The sequence below is a fragment of the Salvia splendens genome, chromosome 2, assembly GCF_004379255.2.
Source record: "Salvia splendens isolate huo1 chromosome 2, SspV2, whole genome shotgun sequence".
Lineage (NCBI taxonomy): Eukaryota > Viridiplantae > Streptophyta > Magnoliopsida > Lamiales > Lamiaceae > Salvia > Salvia splendens.
This window is the reverse complement of record NC_056033.1, coordinates 29,712,302-29,725,238: the sequence shown is the minus strand read 5'-3', so window position 1 is coordinate 29,725,238 and position 12,937 is coordinate 29,712,302. Positions and strand designations below refer to the sequence as shown.

The window sequence follows — 12,937 nt, the reverse complement described above, 5'->3', positions numbered from 1 at the left end:
AGATATGCCTCCATACACATCCTCCAGAACTTGTAGTTGTTATGGCCTACAAGTTTCTCCATCCCGAACTGATTATTTCCACCATTTGAGGCTTCCATCGTATTGACGACAAGAGCTTTCCCAAGAGCACAACTTGGCTCTGGTACCATAAAACAAAGAAAGGAAAGCAGAAAAAGAAGCTAAACGATGGCAGAAAATCAGTGTCCATTGATAACTTCCAAGTACAACATATATATAGGCAACTACTTAACAAATTCCTAAAAAAACTCTCTACCACTCTTCTCATATCTGCCACTAACAAAAGGAAAAATAACTGAAATTAAATTGACTACTAAATCACTCTACACGATGAGTGACTCCTAAAATCTAGAACAAAATGAGAGTAATAACAAACTAAATAAATCAACCACTAAGCATAACAGCAGTTAGTGGTTCCTAAAGTTTAGCACTAATTTTAACACATTTCATAATTTAAAACTTATTTTGTCAAACAAAATTTCCAAAAAAAAATTGAAGGTTTTTGACGGGAATATATTTAATAAAAAATATTATATCACCAAAAATCATTAAGGCTTTTCACATGCATTCAAATACTCTCTCTAGGTCCAACAGGCTTATTTGTGTGCCAAAATTAGATTTTTTTTTTGTAATTTATAAATGCTCTTAATCCAACAATAACATTCTATGTAAGAAGAAGAATGATTAATGAAGAAAATTCAATTAGAAAATGTAAAATATGTCAATTCATATGAAAGTTGAATTGTGGCATAAAGTTGTCTTTCTTTATTTAGGGTGTCCACAATAAGGCGGACACCCCAATAGCCCCACCCCAGTTTTTGTCCATAGTTAGGTGTGCACAAACCGAACCGGCCCGGCGGTTAATCGCCGGTTCATAAACCGGAACCGGCGGTTTGAACCGTCCGGCGGGTTGCCGGTTCCAACGGGCCGGTTCAAGGTCGAAGGATGCGTGAACCGTGAACCGGCGGTTCAAAACTGGCGGTTCAACGGTTCAAACCGCCAGTTCAGGTTTGAACCGCCGGTTCAACCGAATTAAAAAAAATTATTTATAAAAATTGATTTTCATATTTAAAATCAATTTTTACAAACAAATGAATACAAGAAATTCGTAATAGCCCATATATATTTGATGGGCTTACGAATTTATGAAACCATTCTTGGTTGTTTCTGTTTTATAGAGACATCCTTGAATGTTTTATGTTCCACTTTCGATGTGGGACAAACTCATTCTTGGTTGTTTCTCTTCGTTGTATTGCAAACGGGTAAAATTATACAACGAATAATTAAAATAAAATACAACTAAAAACTCTGCCACCGTCTACTCGGTGTCGGAGTCGACTTCCTCGTCTTCTTCTTCTTCTTCTTCTTCTTCTTCTTCTTCTTCTCCTCCTCCTCCGTCGCTGCTGCCGGCCGCGGTTTCCCCAAGAGCATCATCAACCAACCCGAGCCGACTCTCAATCCGAGTGATGAGCCTCTTGTAGACGTTCCTGACGTACGGGTCAGATTCCGCTGCGTATTTGCTGCATACGTCTTGCAGTTGTTGCATCAACTGCACATCTATGTTATCTCTCAAGACCTCGTGGGGTTGCACCATGTGCTGTGGGATTGGGGTGGGCGGGGGGATGTGAGATCCGGACGCGGCCGCCGATGGACGGGAGGCACTTCTAGCCCCTCTGGCGCTGCGGATAGAGGCATGTTGTCCCGGGTGCCGCCGTCGCCTAGTGTGAGTAGCGGTTGGCTCTTCGACTTGCTCGTCGGGCTGCTCGAACTCGTGCGAGCCGCTTCCGCTGCTGTAGTCCTCGGCAAGGTTGTGCCTTGTACGCTTCGGCCCAGGAGCTGTGTTGACCTCTTGCACCACGATGGACTTGAATTTCGGACAATTCGCGAGGACCAGATACTCCTCCCACCTGTGAACTTCGGCCAACCCTCCGTGTTGTATTGGCCCATCGACAGGGCCTTCACGTCTGTTTCGCTTCGGCCACTCTCAGCGTGGAGAATGTTGTTCTGGTATATGGACGCGAACCGCTTGGTAGCCCGCAGAATCATACCCCACTTTTTTCAGAGCTGTTCTGGGTCGCGCTTCTCGGCGCCGTCGGGTTTGAACTCCTCGTATGCCATCATGACGCGCCTCCAAAAGCTCCCCTCGGGCTGATCGGTGCCCACCGCGGGGTCCGATGTGATGGCATCCCACGCCCTCGCCACAGCAATGCTCTCATGTTTGGTGTAGGGCTTGCCTCGGTTGGAGCCAGAGCTGTCTGTACCGCCACCGCCGGCGCCACTGCCCGAGCCGCCACCGACGCTGCCCGCGCCACGACTGCCGCCTCCGCCCCTACCGCCACCCGCGCCCCGACTGCCGCCAGAGCCTCGGGTCGGAAAGGGCGTTTCCACCCGTGCTGTCGGCGTATCTGGTGTGTCGGAAGTGAGCAGACCCATCATAGTATCCAGTGCGTATTGATCTGCGTCAGTGAACGGAGATTGGCTGGATTGGAAAGGGGACTCCGGACGCCGCTGGTTAATCGCATCGAGGTTGGGTCTGTAATCTCCAAATGCGGAGCGACTTAGATTCCGCTGTATAGGTGGGGGCGTTGGAGAAGATCTCCACTACTAAGATGGAGGAAGTTTTGGACTCGATGCCCACGGCGGGGGAGATTGATTCCAAATCCAAGGCTGGGACGGAGCCCCGCCAAAGCCCGACGGCTGAGAAGCATAGGTGCTAAATCCCGATGGTTGTGAAGGATAGCCTGTCGACGGCTGGGAAGGATTGCTTCCATAGCCCGATTCCTGTGAGCCGGGTGATTCGTTGTCTCGACCGTGCATTTTTAGAGAGTGAAAGTGTAGATAGTGAATGGAGGGATGGTGTGAAAATGCTGAAAAAATAAAGGGTGGTGAGTGGTATTTATAGAGGTAAATAAAAAAAATTAAAATTCGATCAATGTCAGTAGCCGCGCCGATCGCCGGTCACTATGGCAGGCGCAGCTATAGGCGCGGCGCTTTGGAGACCCGCCGCGTCCTCGCCCTCTTTCTGCCTATCCGTCGTCCGCCGCCTACCGCCCCCATCTCCTCGTCCACCGCGGGGGCGGACAACTCCCCCACTATGGACCGCCCGGAGATCGCCCCGAGGCGCGGCTATAGCCGCGCCTAATCATTGTGGACGCTCTTACTAGTAGCCTGGAACGCCTTTGAGAATAGTTTTGCCAAAAAATATCCAAACGATGAAAAGTGGTTCAAAAGATATTAAATCAAAGTTAAAGGACTTTAAATGATATTTTTAAACGTTACACACCAAAATTGATACTAATCCATAGTATAGGGAATAAAAAAATGCTTTCTTTATTTTAAATGATAAAGAGAGTAAATTAACTGAAAGCCCTTTATAGAGGCTTGAGAGTTTTTTCGTTCAAAAATATCCAAACAATGAAAAAGCGGACCTTTGATTTCCTTGGACCATGCAAGAATTCGTCGTCCGATTGGCGGGGAGCCCCTCAATATAGAGCAAGTAAGCCAAATCGAAGTTAAAGAACCGCAAATAATATTATTAAACGTTACTAACCAAAATTGATAGCAAGCCAATGTTGAAAAACTAAAAAAATTGTTCCCCCACTGAATATTATATAAACCAAAATCATCTAAAATATAACTATATGAAATCTTATGTTGAAATTTTGAGCTACCAAATGAAAAAAACAGTCTGAATAATGGCCATTAGATCGCCAGATAGGTGGTCAAAAGATGGAATGATATGCTAACATTTGAAAATGATGTTATCCTATCCTATGATTTAATTCTGTGTCTATATATACATATACGACACATGAGTGCAATAAAGAAACGAAGATATGAAATATTAGAAAAAGGATATAATTAAACCACAAGAATATTGATTAAAGTACGTATCGTCAAGCAAATATGAGTAACCTTTCCAAGTTTAAACTCTGCCTATTAAAGTACGTATCGTCAAGCAAATATGAGTAACCTTTCCAAGTTTAAACTCTGCCTATTTCCATATGTCAAGCAAATACTTTATCCGTTCTATAATAGTGGGGTTATTTTGTCATTTTGGTACGTTCCATAATAATTGAGTCATTTTCCCATTTCAGTAAAAGTCAAACATATTTCTTCTCACTTACTTTTCTCTCTTTTACTTTATTCTCTCTATTTTTTCCGTTCTCCTACTTTATTACTCTCTCCGTCCCTTAAATTTTGTTACACTTTGACCGGGCACGAGTTTTAAGAAGTGTAATGGAAAGTGAGTTGAAAAAGTTAGTGGAGAGTGAGTCCTACTTTTATATACTGTACTTATTAGTTTTATAATAAAATTTGAGTAGTAATGAGTTAGTGGAATATGAGGTCCGTTATAAAAAATGGTAGAAAGAGAGATGTGACAAATTTTGTGGGACGGAGGGAGTATCTTTTTATTTATAAAATACATTACACACTTTTTTCTTAATCTAGTACCAGATAGAAATATCTCTACTATTATGGAATGAAGGTAGTACAATATAAATCTCATGCACTTTGTAGACCATATGTCAGAATATGTCTTAAAGACCTTTTCAACTAATTAACTAATAATAAGTAATAAATAAATAGTTAACCTAATATATATTGGAGTCATTTTAGTATATTCCTTAGAAATGAAGTCATTTTCTTATTTAGTAAAGGTCAACACATTTCTTTTCACTTATATTACTTTCTGTTACTTTAGTCTCTCTTCATCTCTCTACCTTTTTTATTTTCTACATTATTCTCATTTACCTAACTCACTTAATACAATTTTGCTTAAGTTCCTTGTCGGAAAGAATACCTCCATTACTATGGAACTAATAAATATCACTATTATGGCCTCACCAATAATCCTATGCCACTAAAGGCAAAATTATCAAATAAAGAAAGCAATCACTTGTAACAAGTAAAATGAACATATATATATGTTTGAAAAAGAGTATATACAAAATTCCAGTATAATGAGAAGATGCCATGAACAACACATGATTATGAGGCCATCTGCAACGCTGTCTCTTATCCGCCTCTTAACCGTCTCATCCTTAACTATTCATGGGCCACACTGTACTTTTCACTCCATCTCTTATCTGTCGCTTAACCATCTCTTAACTTACTATTCATTCAATTTCATTTTTTATTTTTATTTCAAACAAATTCAATTAATAAAAATACATTTCATTAAATAAAATAAAATTACAACATAAAATTCTTAAAAAAATAAAAAAAAAGCATAATTAAAAATCCTAAAAAAATTAAAAATACATAATTTAATTTCTTCCGCTCACTCTCTCTAAATTCAAAATCTCAAAGCGCAAAGAAGCAGATGAAAGATCATGTGCGTCTACCGGTTGCCAAATTTTGCCCAAATGCGCTCCATTAGATCATCTTGGAGTTGGCGTGGGCGGTAGAATTACGTGTCCTTGCCCGAATAGACAACCGATCTTGCAAAGACGGATGCACTCCACTGCGAGGCTGACTACTTGCGATAGAGCTTCCGGGGGTTTCTGGGTTGAACCAATTTCCCGCCTCGGGTCCTTCGTCGGCGACAATCATGTTGTGCAAGATTATGCACGTATACATGATGTCGACCATACTCTCCATGAACCACGTACGAGCCGAGGCTTTGATAATGTTGAAACACGCTTGGAGAATCCCGAACGCCCTCTGCACATCCTTGCGAGCAGCCTCCTGCTTCTGCGCAAAAAAGAGTCTGCTTTTCGTTCACTGGTCTGTTGAACGTCTTCACGAAGGTTGGCCACTTCGGATAGATGCCGTCGGCAAGATAGTACCCCATTTTATACCGCCGGTTGTTAGCGATGAAGTTGATGACCGGCGCTTTACCATCCAAAACTTCGGCGAAGAGGTCGGATTGGTTGAGCACGTTGACGTCGTTGTTCGATCCAGGGACCCCGAAGTACGCATGCCAAATCCATAGCCGGTAGTCGGCAACTGCCTCGAGTATAACGATGGGGTGGGTGCCTTTGTGGCCGCTCGTGTATGACCCCCTCCACGCCACAGGGCAATTCTTCCATTGACAATGCTTGCAATCGACGCTGTCAAGCATCCCGGGGAATCCGTGCACTTCTTCGTGAAGGTGGAGCAGAAACTGACAATCTGCCGTGCTTGGCTTCCGGATAAATTCATCGGTGAAGGCTGCCCGGACGCCTTTGCAGATTGCATCAAGCACATTCTCCCAGTGCTTTCTCTAATGTGGAGGTATTCGTCGAACACATCCGCCGTTTGTCCAGTCGCAAGCTGATGGATTGCTGCAGTATATTTCTGCAGCGTCGTGTGGCTCGGACGGCCGACGGCGTCGAAACCTTCTTGGAAGAACTCTTCTCGGGCTGCCAATGTATTTGCGATGTGGAGAAATAGCGGTCGCCGCATGCGGAAACGACGACGGAAGTAGGTATCTCCCCATACCGGGTTATCACAGAAGTAGTCGCGTACTAACCTTGCGGCGGCTTCCTTCCGTTTACGATGGATGTAAGTCCGGGATCGTCTTTGGGGCGGCGCGGCTTCCTCCGCCTCCCTACGTCGATCTTCTTCAAGTGATTCTTCCATTATTCGACGCATTTGCTTAAATGGATCCATGAATGGATTAACTTTGGTAGAAGAATAAAAGAGATGGTTTGATATGAAAATTGGAGAGGAAAGATAGATGATTTGAAAAGAATAGACGTGTATTTGTGTGTGTGAAAGAGGAGTATTTATATTTTTATTTTTTGAAAATTACCGTTGAACGGCCATATGACCGTTTTTAATTTTTTAATTTTTTTTATTAAATTTGATTTTTTTTAAAAAATGATTTATTGCGTCAGCGTGACGACGCCCACTCGCGGGCCTGCGAGTGGGCGTCATGCATAGCGCCGGAGTGCGCCACGTCGAGCGAGCGCGTGGCGAGACAGCTCGCGCGCCGTCTCGGTGGGACGGGCGTCTCGGCTGGCTGGGGACAAGACGGGACGCTGCCACGCGTCCCGCGGCCGTCTCGTCTCGGAGGGACGAGATGCCCTGAGCCTATTAAATATAAATATATTATATATATAAATATAGAGAGAGAAATAGAGAGAAGAAAAGAAGTTACAGGCGGTAGATGCATCCCTACATCTACTGTATTCGTACAACGTATTACTTCCTTGTTCCACTATGATACATAATACACAAATTAAACAGCAAACCACATTGAACAAATACACTTGACTCAAACTTACAACATGCACCAACTGTATTCACAGCAAAATGGAGTTTGAAACAGCTTCAAATTTAGCATGCAAAGGTTATTGATCACCTACTTCAAGCTTCGACGCTAACATCAGCCGCCGCCTCAGAAAATCCGTTGCACTGCAAAGAATCCCCAATTTTATCTGGTGTCTGTGCATTGTTTTGGACCCCTGTTTCCACATTTTTCGCTTTTGTAGTTGTGGGAGAATTTTGAGTTTTAGGCTTGAGCAGGTAGCTTCTCGTTGGCTTCTTCGAAGCAACAGTGCCTTTATCACCATTGATCTTGGGAGACCTAGGAGAATTGCCATCATTTTCAACGGAGTTGGCAGACGTGGGCACAGCAGCACCTTTGTTCCTTCCAAGCTTCGGAGATATCGGACGTGTGGTTGGTATCTATGTATAGGAATGCAAGGATTTGAGTAAACTTTATTGAGGTAGAAATATGCTACTAATATAGTAGAATACTAAAACACAACTTTCATGAAGTTCTGTGTTCATATCCTAAATAAAAGCATGTGCATAATATCTCAATGAATTTTCATTGCACAATAAGCCTCCAAAGTTCATGTACTCTACCTTCTTGAGTTCGTTTTTTGGAGGAGGTTCCTTGTAGAAACTTGGCATAGGCGTAGCTTTGAACGTCAAGCTCTTTCTCAGTTGTTTTATCTCTGCCTCTCGGCTTTCCTGATATCATATACAAGACAAGAAAAGAGAGTGACCAGACTGAAACAACCAGATTCTCAGGTTACAATATTTGACAAACAGAGAGTAGTAGTACCATTGATTTTGCTTGCAGAGTATTCTTTTCAACTTCCTTGGCATGTATTTTCTCTTCTATCTTCGAGTAGAACTGACGATGGCATAGACGACAATCATACCAAGACATAAATGTTTTTAGTAAACTAGACAAAACTCAAAAACATATGATGCACTCATTGCTTCTAGTTTCTACCTCTTTCCGCTTCTCAGCACGCTCTTCCAACCTGAACGAGAAGGCCAAGACATTCATCCTCTGCTGTGTCCGAGGAGTAAGAGTTCTGTTCAACGGTAAAAACAAATCGTGAACATTCAATTGGAACACAAACCAGGACAAGATGAGGTTAAAAACACATTATAAAAAGTCAAGATATATGATTAGTACGATGATGTAGTGGAACGAGCATCCTCCTCCTCCCTTACAGGCAACATGTCGTTGCTAGGCTCCGAACTCTTCTCAACCAATCTGCATCACCAACTAAAACATAGGTAAGACAATTGAGCAATCAATGTGCTAAAACCATAGGCAGTAAACATAAGCAACAGACAACGTACGCGTCACTTTCAGTCTTCATTCCATTTCCATCACCAGGAAACTGCTTCCCTGACTGAAACCAAACCATCAATAATCAAAACACTAAGCACAAAACACCAAACACACAACAATGCAAGACTGAAAGACCAAAAACCTCACCACAGATTGAGAAGCGCTAGGTATCGAAGCTAAAGTTGCGTGTCTACCACCAGCAACCTTTCCCGCCCTCACTACACCTTTGACACTCAATCCACCAGAAACCTTGGCATCATCATTATCTTTCACACCATTTCTCCGAGGCTCTGGCTTTGCCGGATGCACCTCGATGCTTCTCTTCATCGGATCAGAGTGACGGCCTCTGGACGGAAAGGACAGAGACTGTGACAGGCTTGGCTTCCTACTGTGGCCAAAGGCCACTGATCCTTTTGAATCAGATTGATTCTTTCCCAATTCACTGTTTTTTTTGGATTTCGAATTAGGATTCTTAGCGTTGGAGGTTTTAGTAGTCTTTGACACAGTTGAAGATGATTCAAATTGGGGCACAGATGAACTAATGCCTTCCTTGTCTTGTACCACTTCATTTTCACCACTGATCACATTCTCCTTGTTCACATCCACACTCGAGCCTTCGCTATTAGAGTTTTCAAGACCTAATCTTTTTTCATCTTCAACACAAATCCCATTTTCGGACTCCATTCCACAAAAAACGAATATTCCTAAAACAAATCAAAATTAAAAACCAATTACGAGTCCAATTTCAACGAGATAATCCCATTTTCACTTTTTACTCAGAGTAAATCCAGTAACACACTCCTAATTCAAGTTGCAGACAAGCGAAAATGATCATCATGGATTGTTAAGATAAAAAAAAATGAAAAGCAGAAAAATGAGATAAGTAGTCATCACAAGCGGATTGATTACCTTGAAATCTTCTAGAATTGTGTAATTAAAAAGGTGGAATGGAATGAATGTGTGTTTGGAAACGGGGAGAGATGAGTGAGTTTTGAGTGGAGAATTTATGAAGAGGGGCAAAAATGGATAACTGCGGGAGAACGTGGGAGGCTGATGATTTAGGGGGGTGACCGACGTGGCTCGACGTGATTGGCCCTACCTACAGTAACCTGTTGCCACCAACCGTCGATCGTGAGTTGTCAAAACCCGTTGGTTGGCCGAGGCGATCGAACGGTGGAGAAGGATCCTCGCAGATGAAGGCTAGCCGTTGATGGGAGAGTCAAACCGTATAATTGTAGTTGGAGGCGCTGGCTACGGGATTTTGCGGTTGGTACGTTGTATTCAAGCCTGGCCTTGCCTTGTACAAGTGGAATTATCATTATTTCATGATCATCATTAATTATACTTAAATACCTACTACTTTTAATTCTGTAGCATTCAAGTTAGCTTTTAATTTAGTGATAGGATGAGATTTTAGGCCACCCGCAACGCGTCTTGCGGGTGGCTCGTATCCCGGTCTCGCCAAGACGCCCGTCCCACCGAGACACCTCGCGCTTGCGTGACGTGGCGCGCTCCGGCGCCATGCGTGACGCCCACTCGCCGGCCCGCGAGTGAGCTTCGTCACGCTAACGCAATAATTTTTATTTTTTTAAATCAAATTTAATTAAATAAATAAATATATATATATATATATATATAATCAAAAACGGTAATATTACCGTTTTTCGACCGTTTTCCTTTTTTTTTACTCTATAAATACTCATATTTCATCCTCATTTCACACACAAATACACATCAAATCCTCCAAATCATCTCCATTTCCTCTCCAATTTTCATCTAACCTCTCATCACAAAATGTCCGGCAACGGAAACTTTGGCGGTAGCGGCTCCGGCGGGTTTGACATCAACGCATTTGGCGACTGGGGGGCATGTATAACGTGTTGGGTGGTTCCGGTTCCGGTTCGTCTACGTCGGGCACCCAGAGCTCGTCGACGCCGGGGGGTACCAACCACCCCATTTTGATGTGGATGCATACGCTCGTGCCTCCGCCCCGAGGTATTCGCAGGGATTATCCCAAATTCGGGAGGATTATCCGGATGAACCCCATCCGGAAGGAGGACGAGGCGGTGGAAGCTCCAGGGCATTCGACGCCGTGGAGGAAGAGGCGGAGGCGGCCGAGGAGGATGAGGATGTAGGCCGGCATCCGTACAGCCGCAAGGACACAATGGCGGTGTACAACGCCTGGATCAGCGTCTCGCACGATCCCATCGTCGGGAATCAATAATCCCGGAAGTGTTTCTGGGAAAAGGTCACCCAGGCCTACAACGAGATCAAGCCAAGAGGGTCCCGCCGCAGCACACTGAAGATGCTTCGCGCTCACTTTGACCGAGTCGACAGGGAGGTAAAAAAAATCTGCGGCATCTACAAGAATGAAGCGGCTCATTACCGAAGCGGAGCCACTGGAGCCGACATTTTGAGATCGGCTTTGCAAGTCTACTTCGACGACACCGGAGGCCGTTAAAGACGAGGAAAGATGGGCCGGCGGTGTGCGGTCTAGCTCGGGCTCGACCTCGAAGCGCACGAAGCACATGGTGGGTGGCCAATACTCGTCTAGTGGGGGCGGTTCGGGCATCGCTGCACAAGAGGTAGCCTCGCAGCAGGTTGAGGGCACGACAGACGATGTCGGGGGGTCCTCCCGTGTGCGTCGTCGGCCGCAAGGGACCAAGGCGACGAAGGCGGCTAGAGGGAGGAAGGGTCGAGGCGAATCAAGCCAAGCGAGCTCGGGCTCAGGCTCGAACACCCTATTGTCCATGTACTTGACCGCCACGATGGCAGACACTTCCCTCATGACGCCGAAATTGAGTATATGGCAAGACAAATTGGTATTCCGCCTCCAGGTAGCTTGAGTGCACCGTCCGCGCCTTCGGGAGATGATTCGCCGGCGTAGTAGTTTTTTTAATTTCTATAAAATTGTATTTTAAATTATGTTTTTTTTAATTTATTTTTCCATGAATTTAATTATGTATTTTTTTAAGATTTTAAGTTGTATTTTTATTTTATTTAATGAAGCGTGTTTTTTATTAATTGAATTTTTTGGAAAAAAATAAAAGCTAATAAAAAAACGAAATTTAATGAATAGTAAGTTAAGAGACGGATAAGAGATGGAGGGTTGCAGGTTCTGTCTCTTAGTTAAGAGATGGAGTGAAAAGTACAGTGTGACCCATGAATAGTTAAGGGATGAGACGGTTAAGAGACGGATAAGAGACAACGTTGCGGATGACCTTAGAATGTTCGAATGGTAAGGCCTCATTAGTGGAGATGGTTTGAGGTTTAAGGAGGACACGATAGCTTTGCTCGTATAAATTGGTAGGATTCGGAACCGCCGGTTCATAAACCGGAACCGGCGCGGCGGTTTCGAACTGGCAGACGGTTCGGCGGTTCATGCAGGCCGGTTCAGGTTCAAGAATTTCTGAAACCGGAACCGGCGGTCCAAAACTGCCGGCTAGCCGGTTCGAACCACCGTTTCAAATAACATTTAAAAAAATATATTTATTATTTATAAAAATCAATTTTTATATATAAAAATTAATTTTCACAACTAAATAAATACAATAATTTTATAATAGCTCATATTTATTTGTTGGGCCTATGATTCTAAGAACCATTATTTGTTGTTTCTTTTTATAGAGACATCCTTGAATATTTTGTGTTTCACTTTCAACGTGGGGCAAAATATGTTGAAATATTTTCTCTTATAACTACATGTTTAGTTCATCCATTCATCTTTTTCTAATGTGAGATACAAAACTTTCTTTTTATTTTCTACTTTTCTTTATTTTTTACTACATTTTATTGTTCACTAACTTTATCTTTATTTTTGTTATGATTCATTTTCTAAGACAAATTTATAGATAATAATAGAATCAAATAGAATAGTTCAATTAAATTTGTATGTTGCATGTTGCTCATAATTTGTATATTTATAGAATGTGGATTTGTTCAAATAATAATAATAATTGGATTTAAATGTGCTCACTTTTAAGAATTCTAAGAAACCATTCTTGGTTGTTTCTTTTTTATAGAGACATCCTTGAATATTTTGTGTTTCACTTTCAACGTGAGGCAAAATATGTTGAAATATTTTCTCTTATAACTACGGCCATGTTTGGTTGCCAGGATTCTATCTGGGAAAGTAATCTGATTCCTTAAATTTTAAATTCCTGTGTTTGTTTCGATTTTTAATCAAACTGGGAAAGTAATCAGAATCTCAAAAACAAGGAAAGTTAGTACAACTTTCTAGGATTCTGAATCCTAACTTTTTTAGGTATTCTTTTTCCCAGTTTTAGGATTCTTACATATTTAATTATTATTATTATTATTATTATTATTATTATTATTATTATTATTACAATGTTTTAAAAATAATTTTAAAGTACAAATCATACTTAATTT

The 12,937-nt window shown here is 42.4% G+C and overlaps 1 protein-coding gene across 2 annotated transcripts; it reads right to left on the bottom strand.

The window, feature by feature from the left end:
* Positions 1-7,083: 7,083 nt before the first annotated feature.
* LOC121764184 (protein WVD2-like 4) lies at positions 7,084-9,601 on the bottom strand. 2 transcript variants are annotated; one of them, XM_042160243.1, is made up of 8 exons: positions 9,455-9,601; positions 8,693-9,249; positions 8,554-8,606; positions 8,384-8,464; positions 8,195-8,279; positions 8,021-8,092; positions 7,819-7,926; positions 7,084-7,635 (listed from the first exon to the last, which is right to left on the bottom strand). In XM_042160243.1, the coding sequence occupies exons 2-8, from the start codon at positions 9,227-9,229 to the stop codon at positions 7,315-7,317; spliced, it is 1,257 nt and encodes a 418-aa protein (XP_042016177.1). In that variant the 5' UTR covers positions 9,230-9,249; positions 9,455-9,601; the 3' UTR covers positions 7,084-7,314. The 2 variants fall into 2 exon arrangements, with proteins under 2 accessions (XP_042016177.1, XP_042016184.1); XM_042160250.1 differs by having other exon boundaries at positions 8,696-9,249.
* Between the last annotated feature and the right edge of the window lie 3,336 nt (positions 9,602-12,937).

Bases quoted from the DNA above. Each gene is read 5' to 3' on its own strand.
- LOC121764184 (XM_042160243.1), bottom strand. From the start codon at position 9,229: ATGGAGTCCGAAAATGGGATTTGTGTTGAAGATGAAAAAAGATTAGGT. The intron at 8,465-8,553 runs GTACGTTGTCTG...TTGGTGATGCAG, and splicing joins ATGAAGACTGAAAGTGACGC to ATTGGTTGAGAAGAGTTCGG. The intron at 7,927-8,020 runs GTACTACTACTC...ATATGATATCAG, and splicing joins CTCTGCAAGCAAAATCAATG to GAAAGCCGAGAGGCAGAGAT.